Source organism: Hakea prostrata, chromosome 5 (genome assembly GCF_041222555.1).
Source record: "Hakea prostrata isolate BN-2017 chromosome 5, UWA_Hpros_2, whole genome shotgun sequence".
NCBI lineage: Eukaryota > Viridiplantae > Streptophyta > Magnoliopsida > Proteales > Proteaceae > Hakea > Hakea prostrata.
This window is the reverse complement of record NC_142604.1, coordinates 31,066,189-31,087,251: the sequence shown is the minus strand read 5'-3', so window position 1 is coordinate 31,087,251 and position 21,063 is coordinate 31,066,189. Positions and strand designations below refer to the sequence as shown.

At 39.7% G+C, this 21,063-nt stretch overlaps 1 protein-coding gene across 5 annotated transcripts in view; it reads right to left on the bottom strand.

Annotated features, from left to right (window-relative positions):
• Positions 1 to 11,652, bottom strand: part of LOC149015813 (nucleoporin) — a 53,845-nt gene extending 42,193 nt beyond the window's left edge. For 4 of the 5 annotated variants that reach the window (XR_016173484.1, XR_016173485.1, XR_016173483.1 and 1 more), the window contains exons 1-4: positions 11,492 to 11,652; positions 11,065 to 11,192; positions 10,086 to 10,925; positions 4,193 to 9,907 (exon numbers count right to left, since the gene is read on the bottom strand). Coding sequence is in view for 2 of the 5 variants with exons in the window: in XM_089155783.1 (XP_089011909.1) it covers positions 4,193 to 9,907; positions 10,086 to 10,925; positions 11,065 to 11,115 (6,606 nt within the window). In the remaining 3 variants the exon portion in view is untranslated. Of the gene's footprint in view, positions 1 to 4,192; positions 9,908 to 10,085; positions 10,926 to 11,064; positions 11,193 to 11,456 lie in introns of all 5 variants that reach the window. The other variant, XM_089155784.1, reaches the window with a different exon arrangement.
• Positions 11,653 to 21,063: the final 9,411 nt, after the last annotated feature.

Here is a 21,063-nt window from a genome sequence, read left to right as displayed (position 1 = left end):
GATTGGAAGTTATGGGTTTCGTTATTTTTGGAGTTTTATGGAGTACAAAAGTTTTATATCTTGAATTGGCTCGTCAAAATGGGGTCGAATTAGGATCTAAGATCTCTAGGTTTGGGGGAATGATGTGCCTAAAGTTTGGATGGATTTGATGGTTAGCTTGGCATAGATCTGACCTTGGATTTTGGGTGTCTTGGGAAGTCCAAAAAGTCAAGAAAATCAAAGAAAATAAAATTGTAAAAAGGGTGATAGGAGAAGGATGGAATTCTTGCTGCCAGATAACTGGACAGGAGCCTTGTATGAAGTTGCTATTCTCCATCTGCTGGTACTAAATCAAAGATGATTCCTTGCTGTCATTTGAAATCCGAAGTCCCATACTGATCAGATTTCTCATGAGATGAGAAATTCCCCTCAAAATTGCAACATCCTCACTGCCTTGTTCTCTTATAGGCATGTCTTGCATTCCCTGATTTCCCCCTCTCCACAATTCCTCTTATCTTCTTATTTGATCCTTTTAAGTTCCAGTAATGCCCCTTCTAACCTTATTCATGTTTAACATTGTTTTTTTAACTATGCTTGCAAGCTTACCCACGCTAAGTAATTCTTGATTCCTTTACATCCTAGCTACCAAGTGTCCAAGTTACCATCTGATATTCTCTTTAATTAAAGCTATACCATCCAATCCTTTTTTTTTTGTTGGGGGGGGGGGGGGGGGGCAAACATACCATCCACATAAAAACTTCACTTATCTACTGTTTGCCATTATTGCTTTATAAGCTCTGCTATAATTATAGTTATACCCTAGTCGTTTAACTGTGAAGCTATTTATTACTTGTGGAGGCCCATAAGCAAACCCAGTAAGTTCTTACAAACCATTGTTCCACATCAGCAAGCAGTGATATTTTTTAAATTTTACAAGCTTGAATTTTGTAAAGTCCAAGCTATTCTATCATGAGTATATTAGCCATAATATAAATGTTTTAGCTCTAATATTACTTTAAATACTAGTGAGACCAAGTGATTTGGACGCAAATCAACATAATCCCAGTCATGTTAGACCTGTTCAGAAAAATTTGAATCAAGTGAATTTCATTGTGAAAATCCACAAAATCCAGGATAGTTAACTAACTGATGCAGTTAAGATTGTCCAGTTGGATCAAATGGGGCTCAAAAGACTTTATCTTGGCTCATGGTTGGGATCTACAAACATAAGGCATATTATGTTTGGGTTTAGTGATGTAACGGATCTAATTAATAAGCCCATCAAGTTGGGATAATGCCTACACATAAGATTAGTAGTTAAACTGAGTGTTTAATTTCTTTACTCTATTGAATCCTTTAAAGTCACTAGGAATCGTTTGTGAGACAAATATATAATTTTAAAAGGTCTATATAAATGTGGTGCATTCCTCATTAAATAGAGATGATTTGACTAATAGAGTCTATTAAAGAGTTCTGATGCTGTTGAGATAGGAATATGGGATTGTTATACCAAATTTGATTTCTTCTTTTCTCTTATACTCTCTTCTCCCTCTTCTCTCTCTCTTCCCCCCCCCCCCCCAAACAAAAAAAAATCAATCTGACTTCTTTCCTTAACAATAGAACTGCTTGGTTATCTCAGGTCTGACCACAGATTTGATTACTAGACTTGCTTGTACCTTAGATCCCTAATCTAGACTTTAAAAACGCATTACTAATTCATAGGCTAGGTACTTTGGTTCAACCATAAATAAAAATTGTGATATAGAGAATGATGTTTTCCAAAGAATTAAAATAGGGTTGATGAAGTGGAGAGGTGCATCCGGGGTCTTGTGTGATAGAAATATTCAAAGCTCACAGGAAAAATACGATTTTCCTTCAACCAGCTATGATGTATGGGGCAGAGTGTTTGGGTTTTAAAAAGAATCATATAGATAAATTCAGTGTAGCAAAAATAAGGATGCTAAGATGGATGAATGGAAAAACTATGAAGGATAAGATAAGGAATGATTGTATTATAGTTGGTCTGGGAGAGCCTTCAATAAGTGATAAGCTCCGAGAAAATCGTTTGAGGTGACACGCCCACATTCAATGGAGGCCTATAAATGCCCCTATACAGAGAAGTGATGCAATCCAGATTGAAGGAATTAGAAGAGATAGGGGTAAACCTAAGATAACCTTAAGAGAAATGGTGAGAAAGGATATGCACAATTTAGGTCTTGTATCTAGCATGGCCTCAAACAGAGCTAATTGGAAGGCAAGAATCCATGTAACCGACCCCATTTAGTTGGGACAAGGTTTGATGATGATGACAATGATGATTACTAATTTCATAGGCCTAGCTTCCAACCATGTAAATGTAGATCCAGTACTGAATTGCCTATTTTCCTTTAAAATCAACCTAGGGTTGATAGATATAGGTGTTGGCCCTTGTTTAATATATGTGTGTGGTCACGGGCCTATTTTATGGGCCCAAAAGTTTAGTGCCTATGCCAAGTACGAAAATAGTTTAAATAATTGCTTTAAATTCTGCCTAACTTAAGAGCACAATAGTCTTTTCTTATGTTATATTTCTGTTTTAAGCGTCATCAGTATAGGCTAGTTAGTCAATTTCTATTTTAATAGTTAAAATCAGTCTCTTAAGTCCTAATTTCAGTAGGACTTCTCTTGAAGGACCAAGAGGACAGATATGAGTGAAAGAAAATAAGTTTCCCTTCAAGCACTTTGTGTATGTTTACTTTGGTTCTTAAAATTAGTTTGAAGATCCAAGCATTAACAGTTCTAGTTCTATCAATTAGTTTGAATGTCCAAATCCTAGGTAGGTTCTAGGTGAAATCAAGCCTACACACCTGCAACTGGTTGAAGATTGGAGTTCAACCTTCATTCTCCATCTGAGTATTCCATCCTCAAGGCTCCATTGAGGTATTCCTAGTAGCCAAAATCAACCGCCTTCTCCTACCACATCTTTTTCTATTTTTCTTAAAATCTCTTGAAATTTAGGACTTCCCAAGTCACCAAAAATTCAAGGTCAGATATACACACATCTAACTGTTAGATCTGTCCCAAACTCCAGGTACATCATTCCCCCAACCTAATGACCATATATCCTAATTTCCCCATTCTGACCGTCTAGTCGCAAGATATAATTATTTTCTTGAATTTTCTCTCTCAAACCCCTACAACAAAAACCCTTATATCTTTTAATTTAATCATCCAAACCCAACCAAACTTGGGGGGTCATACCTTTATATTATTACCTATATTCCCTCCAAGTTTCAACCCATACTAACACCAATAGACCCCAGTTTCTCATTGGAAGGAATTTATCAACCTCCCATGGAATGGGATAAATATCCTTGATACCCTAAATATAGTTTAAGAAAGCATGATCTTTAACCACCAATTCCTAAATTAACCATTTTCCCAAAATAATCACAAAGAATTTCCCCATATCCCATAACCAATATTTCAATAAAGTCCCATATGAGTTGGTTCTCTTAAAAGATCATGGAATAAATGGCCCTTATTAGATTGGGGTTGCATCAAATGTTATAGGCCCTTCAAAGCGCGACATTAAAATGATAAAACGATGGATCAGAGTCCCGATTCACCTCGAGCAGTTACCTAAACCTAAGATGTGATACAAACTTAACTATTTTCAACTAAACAGTACATGCTACTCCCCACAACACATATAAAAGGTACAGGACGCTCTGGCATAGGCTATAAGGATTTCTTATAGGTGCTCAGCAAAATGTTCTGATCTTTGAGACCTGTGCTTAACCAGTTGCCTGCTTATTGGGATATTATGTTAGTTTTAGCCTTCTGCCTTCAGGAACTTCTCCCACAGGGAAAAATTGAGTAGGTTACATCCAAAATCCGCTCGTACCTCTTACCGCCATATCAAATCAGTCAGTTTTATGAATTTAGCACTGAACAGGACTTGAAACCATTTTGACATATGGTTGAGTCTCAGTAGTTAATGAACCTTGAGAACACATCTGGACCTAAGACTGCAACTGCATTTATGGACCCTGATCAATATACGGTTCTGATAAAGAATTAAGCTGCTTTATGCATCCCAACTTCAATGAACCATCATTTGAAACCCGAAAATTAATCTTTGTTCATAAAATGTTGGTCACTGATCACAATTCACAGCTATAAGCACAGTACCCATACAAACCAAACTAGGAATTAAAAGCTAAGAAATTACCTCATTTAGTGAACTACCAGAGAAAGTGGAACCAGACGGTTTGAAAAGATGCTCGACCAAGTCATTACCATCAATTTGTTTTAGCCACAACTGCATGCTAGCCTCTAGATTGTATAAAAGTGCCTTCTCATTGGAGAAAACATTTTCAAGAAGACAACCAAAACCAATGTACCCCTTTTTGAGTTGATCAATAGCAGTGTCAAATTTCATGATTTCCACATATTGGCACTGTCTTTCTTCTGAGTTCTCACTGATTAACTTTTCAAGGCGTGAAAGAACCTCAACTCTTGCAATTTCTGCCATATCTCTTTCCTTCGACAATTGCACAATTAGACCCCTTGTCTTTGCCAGCTCCTCCTGGAGGCCATCAGCTCTTTCTTGGACCTCATTTAACTCAGTCACAAGGAGGTCTGCTGCTCTTTTAGATTTTCTTGCCTCATGCTTCGCAGAAGATAGATTTTCACGTAAACCATCCAGCAGTCTCCCAATTTGTACCAATTTCTCACCAGGATCAATATTACTATTATTATTATTATTATTATATTCATCACTAAAGCCAATGACATCTAAAGCATTTAACAACCTGCTCAAGGTCTGCTCCCTCTCCTGCAATCTGTGCTCAAGCTCTGCCAAACGATTCTCTAAGATAATTCTCCCAGATTCCAGCAATTCTGTTTTCTCTACATAGGTAGACAAGTCTTTGATCCTCTGTTCAAAATGGACAAGAGCATTGTCCTTATGCACAAGTTCACCGTTCAACCGTTTAACTTCAGTATTTATCTCTTCGATTTTTTGTTTCAGAGTGTCTCTTTGTTGCACCAGTCCCTTTCCTTTTCTAACTGCAACATTTAATTTCTCCCTAGTGATAGCCAATTTCTGCTCCTCCTGATTAACTCGCTCTTGCAGAGCATCTTTTTGCCTATTCAGTGCTTCAACTTCAGTAACCAAAGATTTATGGTTCGTTATGATCTCATCCCTCTCCTCCTGTATAAGAGCCAAATTGCCAACAGCATCCTCAAGCTGTTTCTTCAGAGCCACTGCATCCCTCTCCTTGGCATCTGCTGCATTTGCTGCCATATCAACTTCTTTAGTATCATGCTCCTTCTCTGTCTCTTTAACCATAGACTTCTCTGAGGTTAGGATTGTGTAATTGTCTATAAGTTTCCTCACTAATGCTTCTAGGGTCCCAGCATTACTACCAGAAGACAATGCATCATCAACACAATGACCCTGTAATGCATCACTGACCAAAACTCGTAGTTTCCCAATCACAATTTCAATATTCTGATGATACTCGTCAGTCTCAAGCTTTTCAACCAATTTTGCTTGCAAGCTTGCTAGTTCATTCTGCAAGAAATTTTTCTCAAGCTCATGTTCAGCTGCTTTTTTTGAGACTTTGTCATGTTCCCTACTGAGACTCTCCAGACTAACAGAAAAAAGTTCTTTCTCCTGAGTTGCCACCAGAAGAGAAGCCTCAAGATCAAATATTTTTGCTTCTAACTTTTCAACATCAGCTTTGAGTGACTCACAGTAGACTTCAAAATTTTCAATTTTCTGAAGGAGGGAATCTCGATCATTGTGAGTTTCAGAAAGTGCATTCCCTAACCACACAATTCTGTCTTCTGGATCCAGTGACCGCAACTGCAGAGGCACACTGATCCTCTCCAAAACTTCTTCCCACCTCTGGACTACATTGTTTCTTTCCATCAATGATTGCTCCAGCATCTCATTTTGTTCAGCTAAGCCATAAAATTTACTCTGAAGCTCCTCGTATTTTCTTCTAAAATCATCAACTGTATTTGAGGATGGCTGGAAATCTTCTTTCCAGGCATCTGCGACAACAAAAGCAGCATCAGAGTAAGACCCCACTCCGACAGAACTTTTCTGATCCCAATCTGTCAGAGCTAACAAGTTCCCATTGACCGATCTAGCCAACCAATCTATCTTTTCAATTATATCTCTGGAGTGAAAATGCTCAGGGAGCTCTAGGTCTTCCAAGATCTCTTCAATCCTCTGAAGAACAGAATCTTTCAGAAGGAAGGATTCTCTTAAACCAGTAGAAGAGTTTCGAATATATGAGAGTTCAGATTCTAAAGCTTCAATGCGTTCTCCTGCCTCAGAATAGGCTTTAAGCTTTGTTTCAACTTCATGAATCTTTCCATCTTTAATTTGTAGCTCCTGAGAACACCGCTCAAGTTCAGTTGATATTTCTGCTAAGGACTGCTTTAAACTGTCTCGTTGCACAACCAAGCCTTTCCCTTTTGCAACAGCTATACTAAGTTTCTCCCTTAGAGTAGATACCCTCTGCTCTGACTGCTCAAGTTCAGATGTTTTCGCTTGCAATTCAGAACACAGAGCTTCAAGTTCCTCTTCCACCTTTTGTAAGGTTCCTTTCACAAGGGATCTTTCATCTTCCTGTTGATGATTCACAGATATAATGTGGTCCATCTTTGCCTGCAACTCACTCAATTCTGTCACCTTGGATTCAAAATCTTCTCTTGACAAGCTATAGCGGTTATTAACTTCTTGGTACTTCTGAAGAAGAAGAGAGACAGCAGACTCCAAGAGCAAAAATGGTGCCTTATCAGAATCAACCTCTACAGCATCCAGCTTAACCACACTAGAAACATCTTCCACCAACTTAAGAATGGCTTTTGAATCCAGACATTTTCTATTAAGCTCCTCAATGTCATGCACTTTGTTCACTAACTCGGACTTCAGTTCATTGCTAACAGACTCAAGTTGCAGCCTTTCACTAAGTAACTTGCCCAGTTGTTCTATCAGCGGTTCATAAGAGGCCAGTTCTAGAGGATCAAGCAGTTTGGTATCATTGAAACACATATCACTTTCATCTGCACCTCTACGGGAGTCATTTAAAAGTTTTCTGACTTCCTGATGAATTTTCTCCAGAACGCCAAAAGCCAAATTACTCCTCACAAGTAAGTCAGAGAATTTTTTATTTAATTCTTCATACAAAGAACGCACTGTTTCACAATCTGTATTTGCTGATTCAAGTTTCTTGTGCAGATCCTCAATTGCTTTTGTTGCAACAGTGACTGAAGCAGCAACACAACTACCAAAGTCCATGGTACTAGAACAACCAGTTGAAGGGGGGGAAGGAAACAGGTTTCCAATGGATGTGTCAAGCTTCTCCACTGCCTGGGAAATTGTGGCAACAGCAGAACTCCATTCTTGCTCAATGGTAGATGCCATGTTACCCAGTTCTTTCTGCAGATTTTCTATTTCATTAAAGATGGCCACAGCCTTCTCATCCGAACTTTGCTGTATTCCATGCAACTGACTCTCCAGATCACCAATTCTAGACTGATACATGGTCATCTTGTTAATTAGATCATTGTCCTTTGCCTCAATATCAAAGGATTGTTTCCTTGAAATTTCACACTGAACCTTGAGCTTGATATTCTCTACTTCAAGATCACTCTTCTCATGCTTCAAAGTTTCATACAGAACCTTGAGCTCACTGAAAGCAACATTAGCAAGTTTTGTACTATCCTGCTTTTCCCTGAACAGCCCATTGGCTGTCTCTGTATCCTTGTTCAGTTCCTTCAGCACACCTCTCATACTGCCCATCTGCTCCTTCGCTAACTTAAATGGTTCTGCCATCAATTTTTCACCTTCAGTCACAGGCACCTGCTCATCATTGTCATCATGACTAACCTTGGACTCAAAGGCTTGGATGAGTTTAGACACCCCAGCTCCAGGAAGTTTACCACTTGACCCACTTAAGGCTGTTGAATGAGAGTGCATCCCATCAAATGCGCTTTCGACTTTATTCATTATTCCCTCAGCCTCCTCCAGGTGCTCCTTCAATCCAACAAAAACATCCAACCAATCCTTTTTAAGCTGTTCAAGGGGTAGAGAGTCCACAATAGTGAGAACTTCAGGTCTTCCCATAATCTCACCCTCATGCTTATCAGCAATTTGACAAGAACCTTCATCAACAATAGCATCACCATGAATCATGTTCAGTACAGTAGAACTTTCTTTCTGACTCCTCCCTTCATCGCGTTCGGAGAACAATAGCATAGGCCTACTACTGATCTCTTTTACTTGTTCTTTATAAGCATCCAAGCTACTTGAGAGAATAATATTTTCCTCAGTAAGTTGTTCAAGGCGGGATATTGCTTCTTTTAGGTCAACCTCAAGTTTCACGAGCTCACATTGTCGTGCAGCTAATTTATCTTGATGGTCAACAAGCTCAGATGAAATTTTCTCATTATGATGCAGAAAATTCACTTTCTCCTCTTCAAGCTTCTTTCTCTCCTCCATGACTGATATAAGATTCAATTTATGTATGTCTAGGCTGCTTGAGAGACATATATATTCATCAGTGAGTTGGTTAAGGCGAGCAATTTCTTCTTGTAGGCTAACCTCAAGTTGTGTGTGTTTACCCTGTTCTACCGCTAATTGATTTTGATGATCACGAAGCTGAGCTAAGAGTTTGTCATTCTCATGCACGAGATACTCATTCTCCTCTTCAAGCTTCTTCCTTTCCTCTGTCACCAACGTAAGATTCCCATTTAAGTTCGCATTTCCCATTTGGAGAGAGTCGACTAAACCCTTGCAATAAGCCAATTCTGTCAACAGGTTTTCCAATTCCTCTTGTGACCGCTCCAGTTTAGACTGCAGATCAAAATTAATAACAGAAAAATTTTCAACCTCTTTGCCTTTCGTGCATAGTTGACTTTCTAGCTCCATTGCTCTGGCTGTTGAAACCTGAACCTCCATTCGACATTCCACAAGCTCTTGGCTGAGGTTCATATTTCTTTCTTGCATTTCTTTTAGTGAAGCACTGAGCTCGGATACTTCACCAACAAGCTGACAACGGCACTGATCAAATTCCACATGTTGCCTCTCCTGTTCCACAAGCTGAAAGTGGAGGACTTCTTTTGCAACCTTTTCTAAGTAGAGTTGTTCTTTAAGACTCCCCACAATATCAGCAAGGCTGTGTCCTGTTATGCATGATGAATCACCTGTGTCACTTGAGACTGTCTGACAATATGATTCCCTGGAATTAAGAAGAAACTTAAACTCATCTTCATCAAGCCTCCTCAGCACTTCTTCAAGTTGAACAAGGTCAACAGATAGACGCTCTTCTCCATAAAGACCTTTGGTTTTTGCTTCCAGTGGTCTTTCATGTCTTTCACCAACAAGTACACCTCCCTCAGAATAATATTGCTCTACATACAGTTCAACACCTGTCTTTGCTTGCTCCGTAACTCTTTGAGCCTGTTCTTTTGGTTCAGTATCTAAAATAGGGGATAAATGCAGAGTTTCCCAATTGTCTTCATAAGATGAATCTGTGACTGCATTGTCCTTCAGTGCCTTCAACATCACCTGATGATCAGTATGATCTATGGGGGAAATGACTTCAGCTACTTCATTTGCATGTGGAGAAACGTGTCCATCTCCCACACAAGATCCTTCTAATCTGAGACTAGCATCAGCAGAAACATTAACACCATATACCTTATTTGTTTGTTCAACTTCATGGGTTCCCTGCTTCATATGCTCCACAGCTGCAGCTGCTTCTGCAGTAACAACATTATCCAGACACGCAGATTCAGCAACCTGCCAATCTCTTTCAAGCTCTACTTTCACAGATCCAACTTCTGAATTTTCACCACTACACGAAGATTCGTGATGTTCTTCAGTAGTTCCATCACACTGAATTGTACCCATACCGTCCGCTTCCTGCATTGCCCCTACCCAGCAACAAATGAGAATCTAATTATACATCAAATGACAAATTACTTCCTAATATGCCCAAGTATTTCCTATCACTATCACAAATAATTACAGAAGGAAATAATGTAGCTTTAGTGATAACAAATACATGACTATAATACGCGAGCATGACCTATGTCCTTACCTGATCTTCCCTTACTGGGACCATTGACAAGCCATGATGATCTTCTGGTGAAGAAAATGGCATTTTCTCCTCCTCCAGATTGACCCCCTCCATTTGAGCTGGAGCATTAATGTTCTCACTGACTTTCACATCCACATGAACCAACTCACCTTCATGTGAGGATGCCCCTCCCACCGCCACCTCCCTATCCAATATTCCAATTGAACCAATTTGTGCCTTATCAGCTAGGTCAAGTACCGCCAATTTGGATCCCTCCAAAGCAACTGAGACCAAGACATCAACTTCACCTTTTGTGTCAGCATCATCAGCCAATGAAGGAAAGACCCGGCTTCTGCTAGACTCTGTGGCAGCAGGTAAGCTGGATGAATTAATACTTGATGCATTAGCATCAAGGGTCACCAAATCCCCTACTGAATGTGAGACAGCAGAATCAGCCGGGTCGGCATCAGCAGTAACAAGAAGTGCTGCAGCCTCCCCACCAACCCCCTCCTGCAAGGCTAACGGCCTCCCAGCAACCGGTGCCACCTCACTTTCTACCATAGATTCCAACAAAGAATCACTGGCCTGTACAGATTCCCCACTGGCCGAATCTACAAAGGATACCTCTGCTTCAGGGACCACTGAATTCTCCATACCCTGGAAGATTTCTGAATCAAAAGGTTCCAAATCAGAAGCAGCCTGCAATGCAACCCTTGTGTCAGCAACCGCAGAAGGGGTTGATTGTTTCTCTGCGATGGGTCGCAGTTCACCATGAACATCATAGTCCGACTTACTACTATTGTGAGAAGATTTTCCATGACTACTGCCCTTAGTCTCCTTCTTCTGCCTAAATTGTTGCAACTGATACACAAAATTAAGAAAGCAAACTTACGCACCAATCTGGAAGTATTATCAACTATGAAAATTTTAAAATACCAGAATTGAAAATTCTTCAACTTATTTAGTTCAGATCCACAGTACAAAGTAATTCAGAGCTAACCTTTTTTCTGCCTGCAGCAAGCAAATCGGTCCTGTTCTTGTTCTTTTCCATCCAACTTGCTCCCACTTCAACCTCAACGCTCACTCCAGAGATCAAAACAAGCCTCCCTCACCATTTAGGCACCGTTCCTAAAATTAGAAAAACAAAAAAATAAAAACCAAAACCATAAACAAACGATTGGAAATGACAACCCCAAATATTGAATGAGTTCAAATGAAAAACAATTACTAAGAAACTTAAAATCAAACTGGTTTTCCACCAAGAATTCAAGCAAAAATCGACGCTCTTAATTTTTGAACACTACGTAGAAACCAATTGAAAGTTCAAAATAGAAGAACTTTAAAAATAAAGATCTGTCTCCGAAAACCGAAGTTTGATTAATGATAGCACACCTTGATTCCAAAGATTAAGAAAGAGGAAGAGAAACCTTCGTTTATTATCTTCTTTGTCGTCGTCGACGCAAAGGCTTGCGTCGTTCTTCTCGTCTGTTGGTTGTGTCGGTTGCTTATATATTCTGCAAATGCTTTCCCCCCCTTCTCCTTTTTGTCCCTAAGGTCATATGTCATTTCAGTTTCAGTAATCAATACGAGATCTGTAAACTTCAAGCAACGCTTAAGCTCGGTCGGTTTTCGGTCTGGTCTGGTAGGTCAGTGGTTGAACCCAAGATGTGACGGGTAGGACCTAAGGCGGACCCTCTTTTTATTTTCTAACAAATTAATAATAATATTTGGTTAGGGTGTCAATTTTTATTTTTATTTTTTCCTGAGTTCAAGGTCAATTTCCCAATCCCTTCATGAAAGTGGTGGGTATTTTAGTTTTTTCTAACCTTTTTTCGTTAGCCATCTCTGGCCTTTTTTTTTAAACAAATAGTTTTATATTAAGGGGTAGGGATTATTACATATATATCAGCAAGAGTCAAACCATGACCACTTCACTAAGAGGTCTTAGTCATTACAACCCTTTAATGGTTTTTTGAGTTTGCATCAAAAATATGATGGATGGAAAAATACTTTTCTATAAGCATTTTTTTTGGGTAATTAAGTCATTTATTCACCATGAGTAGGAGAGGAAGCCGAGCACATCTCAATGGCCATTCTCTTGGGCTTGAAACCAAGATGGCCTTCTTGGCAACTTACCAAAAGAAATAAGTAATTTTTTGTTAAGAAACTAAATTTTATTCAAAGAACAAAGCACGGACCAAACTTCTCGCCCTAATAACGAAAGGATTTACAATATATTCAGGTGGTGTAGTCCACACCACATGAAGCCTTGAAGAGCCTAAAGCAAGAAAATCAAGCAAGAAAATCCACAAGGTGATTTTCAGACCTACTGAAATGCCCAAAAATAATGGAAGAAAAACCCTCTTGCCAAATCAAGACTGTGGGAGAGGATTGCTTTAGTAGCTCGCCCAATCAAGTGGGCAATCTACACCATTCAACTTTGAGATGATAGAAAGATAGTCTGAAAAAACCACAATCAATGAGATATCAACGGCTTTGGCAAGCAGTAGTGTGTCCCAACATGCTTCTACTTCCATTCACAAAGCTGAAAAACCATGACTCCACATACCCTTAACGACATAAAGAGAACCTCCGAGCTCTCAAATAATGGCTCCTCTTACACTGGCACTGTCATTTGAATGTCAGGCCCCATCAATGTGTATGATGAAGTGCTCAGTAAGAGGCACGCCCACCCTGGGAGTGCCAGGTCAACCCGTGCAACTAGGTGTCCCTTAACCATGAATCCCTCGTTGAACCAATAGATATAGTACTATAACCATGCAGCCATTTTAAATAACACACCAGTTAAAAGAAATGAAATTAATCATACTCTAATGTTAACATTGAGATTTAGTTCATCTAGTTAGATAGTTAAGTATAATTAAAAGGAGTTATTACAGTTATCCAAATCCAATCCATAACTTAGTGTAATGATTGATGAATTCGATGATTGTCCGTCACTATGCTAATCCATCAACTATCTTGCAATGAAACATGGTGTGAATCCAGCCCAAACCCTAACCCGAAAATCCATTTGTTTGTAGGTCCGAAGACCCGAAGTGAAGGTAGAAGGCAATTGTGGGCCATCTCAATAGAAGACATGGTGTCATACCCCACCCGTCGATCTCGGTTACCCACCCAACAACCCGTGGGTGCGATTCGTCACAGGATCCACGGTCTTACCCATCAATAATAATAAATACAAGAAATAGATAATCAAAAGCAAGAGCAAGAGCAAGTTCAAATAATTAATCAAAGGGATTACAAGACTCCAAATACTCCAACAAAATAATCAAATCAAAGTAATCAAGTGAATAAAAAGAAATATCAAGTTCAGCGAAAGCAAACAAAATAAACTAAATTATCTTCTTTTCAGTTTCTTGCTTTTCAAATTTATCAAGAAAGGGGGTTCTCCAATTGTTCTCCAAACGATCCTCAAAATATATGGCAATCTGCCTCCTTTGGCCATCAATGGGTGCTAAAAGCGCACACCAAGCATCTGCAAGAGGTTTCGTGCAAGCTATCTCCATCTCCCACTGACAGTGCCACATCTTCTTCATAGGTGATGGTTCAGTCATACGAATTCTCTTCAATTTCCAACGACGTGAAACCATCTGTACAGTTTAATATAATATACAAAGAAAGGAATGAGTTTTGACGAACTCAGTAAGGATAACACATTTCTCATACGTATGTCAACACAATCAACATAATCAACAATGCATATATTAAATGAATGATATGCAATAGTATATATGAATGCTACTAAGATCTAACTATGCAAGTCTCTAAATAGTTGACATGCTTTAAGATATAACACCAGCCCTCCTCTAGGTAGGTCTAGTCACTCTGATCCCTCACGGACTGGCTACCTCTGTTGGGATCTCGGGTAATGGGGTTTAGTCCTCGTCAATCAACCATGGCTAGGGTTTAGGTCAACACTCTCTTACCACGACCATTGGCATGATTACTAACGCATGTCGGGGTTTCTAATCCAATGCAAGGTCATACGGTAACACACTACATGAAGTCCAGATACATCCCCTATGGCACCAACCAACTCGGTTCAATATCCTTCGCAACCTAGGAATGAGAACCCTCACGGATTGGCTACCGCTGTTGGACTCCATTCCTTAACCCTATGGTCATTCACATATTATTGGGGCGGATGCTCTCATGACTCCTCACGACACCCAGGCCGCTCCTTGGACATCCATAAGCCCAACCCTAACATATGCAACCCTACCATTGCATGATGAACAGTGGACCACTAAATCTCTGCACGGACTGGTTACTGCTGTAGGATGAAACAGAGTCACATCACATCACAGGTCATTCGGCTTCAATTCCCCTGTCGAAAGGGTAGTAGTGCTAAAGGCATCAGTGAGCATGTGTCCTATACCACAACCCTATGATATCTCACGCAAAGATACCCAATTGGATACCCTCCATCACAACTACACTACTTCACACAACATCTTATCATAATCATGAAGTGATAAAGTATGTAAAGACATCAATTATAGCATGCTTTCAACAGTAATATAATAAATTATACAACTACAGCAAGGTACATGATCAATAAATAATGTAAGAAATAACTAATTCATCATATACATGTTATTGCATATAAGCAAGAAAATGTGTCATTACCTGTAATTAAGTAAAAGCTTACTAAAGTGCAATCCAATCACAATTATAAGACCTTCAATAGGCTCAAAGAACACCTAATATAGGGTTACAAAAATACACAAGAGTCATGAGTCAAATTAGAGCAACAAACAACTTCATATAGCTACTGTGACCCAGCCAATTGCTTGTGCCGGTTGCTTCGGTCAAGCGACCTCCACAAGCGACCGCCCCTTTACAGACCAGTTTTCAAAGTCTGAAATTCTAACTTTTGATCACCCAATTCCAATCCGATTTTAGGATGATTTAAGTTTGAATTTCATTCTTAATTAGTGTGCAAATCAACAACCTAAAATTGACACAGATCCATAACCCAATTCATCCCCCTTGATTAGATCCATCATTTATTTGAATGCAGGGATTTGTTTTCGGACATGATCTTCTCAAAATCATTGAAAAGGGAATAGAACTAATCACAAAAGGTTATCACCAACAGGAGGAGATGGGTCTACACCAATCCTAAAGTTGAATGAAGAGAAAGGAGTGAAGGGGATTCACTTACCTCAACCAGATTTGCAAACAGACGAGGGAAACAGATCCATATTGCAATCCACATTTTCCTCACCTTCCAGCATGTGTTCTCTGCTTCCTAGACGTCCACAACAACAATCCCGAATATAATAATAAGTAAAAACATGGGACTTACTATTTAAAGAGGACAGGGGGCAGATTAGGGTGTTTTCCCTCAAGCAGACCATGGCGGTCGCTTGGGGCGGTTGATTGGCCCAATCAATCGCTTTAAGCAACTGCCCTCTAGTACATTGTTGCACTTGGGTGCTTTGCTCAAGGGGTTGACTCCCAACCTCAACCTAAACCTAAACAACACATGGGGGAGGTCTTACCTTCATTCTGGACATCTCCAAACACCACTTGCCTTCTACCAGAGATCCAACTTCCCAGCAAGGCAGGTTCTTCATCAAGAGAATTCATATCCATGGGTTCAAGGTATGAATCATGGACTTCTATCTGGACACTCCATAACTTAATCTGACTTGACCTTCAGGTTATTGGACCTGCAATACGGATTTCGGGTTAGAATTACAGCGGTTGTTACACATGGTGTTTGACCCAAAACCCATGGAGATTGATGATGAAGTTCCCTACTTGGAAACCTTGTCTGATTTGGGGAAGAAACTGCATCTTGATGTTGAAGAGTTTGGTTGATGGACTTGAGGCCTAGTTGGACATGTTTTGTAAGGTCCTCAATGCTAGGTAAGTCACTTGTTGAGTTGGGAGAAGCCGTATTGAAAATTTTGAGGTTTGGAGCTTGAAATCCCTTTTTTGGGCTTGCTGACAAGTCTGGTCGATCACTTGGTCGATCAGACTAAGCGACCAATAGATACAGGGCTTATGTGTAAAATCTCTGACTTTTAGGCTTTTGATCCTCTATTCATTAGAACTTCGTGGTAATCAACCCCATATTGTTCCTAAGCCCCTGGAGAACGTGGAAGCCTCTCTCAAGCATTCACATTGGAGTTTTGAAAGATTCTCATCGAATCCGCAAAGCTTTTTGGCGATTCTTCTTCCTTAAGGTTGGTATTCACTCCTACCCACACTTCATCTACTATTCTTTTGATTTCTTTTGTTCTCTATGATTAGGAGGCTGATCATATGTCATTCCCATGACTAATCCTCCAATCCCTGCTATTCTAGAGTGGATCTCCATACACTCTATGACTTTGTAATCTCCACATGATGATTTCGAAGGGAAATAAAGTGTGATCCTCATGATTGAATATCCCTTCTATGTTTTTGATTTTAAAGCATGCTAGAATCATTCCCATGATTATTTCTATCTAAGATCTACTGTTCTTTTCTTTCTAGAGTGAATTCTCATTCACTCTGGCCTCTCTGTAGAGTTCACGGATTGATTTCGGCAAAACCTAGTTTTTGATTAATTTAGAATTCTACTCAAATGATCATAGTTGATGTCAAATCTATATTCTAGAGTTTCCCTTAAAATTTCGGAGTGTTTTGAATCCTGGAAATTGAGTTTCGGATCAAAATTTAGGGTTTTTGTCCGTAGAGAACATTGCTAGTCGATCACCTGGTCGGTCACATGACAAACCACTTGACCTACCAACAGAGTCAGTGACAGCAAGTCTTGGCCTATTTTGATCTGTTTCACTTCCAAGCTTTGAGGGTTTGTTCCTAATGCTTAACCTATGTTTGTTTAGGGGTTATTTGCTAACTTTGGACCTATCCTCATTCTTTTCTCCGGAATTCTTCGAAGTTAACTAAGGTACGGATGTTTGTTCCCTAATAACCTTAAATTCATGTTTGTTTGTATTTGATTTGGATTGCATGATCATACTAATGTTCTTATAATTTTCTTGTAGTTATATTGCTGCTGTAATTATTGTAAATACAATAGGACTTGCTCATGTAATTCAATTGTTATTTTGATCATGTATGATTGGTTATGTGAAATGCATCCCTATCCTTACCCTAACCCTGAACCGGAACCTTTGATGTTTGTAGGTCCGAAGACCGGGAGTGGAAGAAGGAGAGACTTGTGGGCCCTCTCAATTGAAGATTTGGTGCTAGATTCTGAGCCCATGGACATTGACAGTGATGCCCCTTACTTGGATACATTGTCAATGTTCAGTGAGAAACTGCACTTAGAAGAATGGAAGCTTAGTTGAAGTACTTGATGTGATTCTGGTCTTGTTTCGAAGGTATTTCTATAATCTAGACTTGTTGATTGACTTGTAGGAGAAAACCCAATTCAATTAGGATCATTCTAGCTTTCCAATTCCCTGTTTGAAGTTGCTGTCACTGCTTGGTCGGCTAACCCAGTCAACCAACTGGTTATTAAATACGAAATTACAAATTTCTTAATTATTTTAAGCCTACTTATTGGGACCTCGTGAATAGAACCCTACCCTTATCATTTGGACTCCAGAGAACGAGGAGGGAGCTTCCCAAAGCCATTTCTTGGTAGTTGTGAAGAATCATTGCTTCAATCATTGCATTTCATCTCCAACTTCCTCTCTAAGGTATGTTTTTCTCTCTCATTCTCCATACTACTCCTTTCTCTTCTCTTTCTTTCTATTGAGACCATGACTAAGGTGCTGCAACCTTGCAACCACCTAGTCATGTGTTTCCCCTTTCATTTACATTAGTTTCTTTTCATTCTTGCTATGCTATGCTTCCATTTTGATCATTAGCATTGCATTTCCATGATTCTCTTCATTCCAACTTGTTTCCTTGACCTAAACTGATTTGTATATGTATGCTAGGTCTGATTTGTTGTTAGTTTATGATTATAATCTACTTCTTATCATCCCCTTAGCTGATTCCCCATTGTTCATTGCTATTGTAACCAATTTCATTTCAATTCTTGATGTTTAGCATATAGAACCTAGGGTTTCAATTTGGGGATTCCTAATTAGACCATTAGATTATGCTAATTACTTGCTAGATAGTGTTCTTATACTGTTGCAATCAATCCCTCCAAGTTTCGGATCGATCCGAGCCCCAGAAGCTAGGTTTCGGATCAAATTTCACTATTCAGCCCACACTGTTCACTTGGTTGACTGAGTCAGTCTACCAGTCAGTCGACCAGCTGAGTACAGTAACCTTGTATTTGCTCGATTTGCTCCGTTTGACCTCCGATTTGATTGTTTCTTTCTCTAATGTTGCACATATGTTGTCTAGGGTGCAAGCACTGATTTGGGGACTATTCTAAGTAATCCATGGTATTAGTTTCGATTCGATTAAGGTAAGAACTGTAATATCCAGCCCTATTCTAACCTTGACCCTGACCCAAATCCACTGTTGTATTCAGGTCCGAGGACCCAAAGCGGTGGAAGAAGAGATCTATGGACCATCCTGATTGATGATCATGATTTGGAGACCAAGCCCATGGACATTGACAATGATACCCCTTGCTTAAATGCATTGTCAGTGTTTAAGGAAAGTCTGCGCATCGGAGAAGATTAACATGGTTGATGTACCAAATGACCTCCTGTGCACAATCCAAAGGTATTCCCCGAAACTAGACTTCTTGATTGAATTGTGGAAGAAAACCTCACTCAATTTGACCTTGTATAGCCTTTCAAATCCCTACTTGAAGTTGTTGTTCTAAACCTGAGTTTTCTGCTGAAATCATCTTGGTCGATCATTTTGGTCGATACCATCGACCAAAAGCATCTACCAAAATGTCCCAGTCTGCCAAGTTAATGATTCCATGGAATATTCCTTTTTTATTTAATATGACCTCGAGCCTTGAGCCTTTTGCAATCATTTTTCTCACCTGGGAATGTGGGGAGAGCTTCCCAAAGCAGCTCCTTGGTTAGTGTGAAGGGTATCTCATCAAAGACACTTAGTTTATCATTGATTCTTGCCTTCATCTTCTACACTAAGGTAAGACTCTTCATTCCACTCTCTACCCTACCATTTTCTACTCCTTTCTATTGTCATCTTGCTGATGGGACATTTGGAATGGTGCTGCAACCTTGCAACTACCACTCCAAGTGCCTACTCATGCTCAATCCATGATTCCCTTAGCCATTCATTGATGCTAATGCTTATATCTCATGCCTAGCATATGTATTCCATGCTTTACCTATTAACATCATACCATTTGATATCAAACTGAGCTATAAAGTGTATTATGTTCATGTTTAACATTGCCATATGATTCCAATCGAATTTCTATTAGTTCCTCTAGCTATTGCATGCTATTCCTCATCAATGCAATCAATTCCAACTCATGCCATGATGTTTATCACTTGAACTTGATAGCTCAAATTGGGGCTTTTTAATTAGACCATTGGATTGGGTTAATTCCTTGATTTATAGTGTCCTACTACTGTTGTTAAGTATGCCTCCAAGTTCCAGATTGATCCGAACACCGGAAGACTCATTTCGGACCAAAAATCCCCAAAATCCACTATTCTGCCCGAGGACTATTTTGGTCGATCATTTTGGTCGATACCATCGACCAAAACCATCGACCAAAGTTGTTGCTGACAGCAACCTTGGTCAGTTTTGACTCGAATGACATCCGATCTTCCCGACTTCTTTTCTAACTTATTATTGATGTTTGTTTAGGGCCTTAACACTTCTATTGGACTATTCTTGGTATTCTCAATTCATCATCAACTCATCCAAGGTAAGGATGGTTATATCCATAAACATATAAGTCATCAAATATTGAACTATGCTTTATTCAAAGAATGAAGTCCCTAAATTTCTTTCAATCATTATGATACTGATACATATGTGTTGGAACAGTAATATTTAAATCTTTATACAATTGTTGTGTTACTCTATCATTTTGATTTGCTTATGTTTATAATGATTCGTTTCAATATCATGATTTGAGTACTATTATGAATATGCATTGGATGCATGAGAAATGATGAGATCTGATGTGTGATTGCTTACGTATGACTTGGGATTGGAGGGTGTCCTACTGACACTTCTGTCCTTGGGCATCGGAGGGAATAGTATGGGATGTTCTCCAATGGTGCCTATCGACACTCTCCCGAGTTATTGGATGACATACATAGGAGTGTCTAGTTGTGTGGCTAGGTTCATCCTTGTCGTGTCAGACCCGAATCGGAAGGGCATTGAGACCGAACAACCCGTGGTAGTGTATGGTTGGATGGGCGCTCTAGGCCGGTAGCCAATCCGGTAGGGGACATAAACCATGCTACGGATACTTGAAAGGGGCCATTTATTGGTAGAGTTGCATATGGATAGACTTGGGCTCACGGGCGCTCAAGACCGGTAACCAATCCGTGAGAGGACGTGAGAGCTTCCCGTTTACTATATGTGGATGACCAATAGGGTTGATGAGTCCGAAATCCGGGATTTCGCTGACTCTAGTGTGAAGGATACCGGAAAGGATCGCCGGGGCGAGGAATGGACGTATCTGAATCGACTTGACCGATCGAGTAGATGACTTGCATTGGGCTAGGCTTTACTATGACATGCGCCAAGACTTGACCAAATGGTGATGTGAGAGAGCAGTGACCGATTCCCCTTACCATGGTTTTTGATGACTTTACCGATCTTCCCCGGGCATTCCCAAGATATGGAAATGGGAGAGTGACTGACGACCCAGAGAAGTACGGTGCTATGACTTAAAGCATGTCTACCTTAGAGACCAGCATTCATAGAGTTAGACTCATATTTGCATCATATGTTCCATATCACATTGCATTATTATATGTCTTGAATGTGTATGATTTCTAATTATGGATTAACTTCCTTGCTGAGTTCTTCGAACTCATTCCTTTTGTGCAAATGTTTTAGATTACATTCCAGGTACCGAAGATTATGATGGCACCTCCTATGA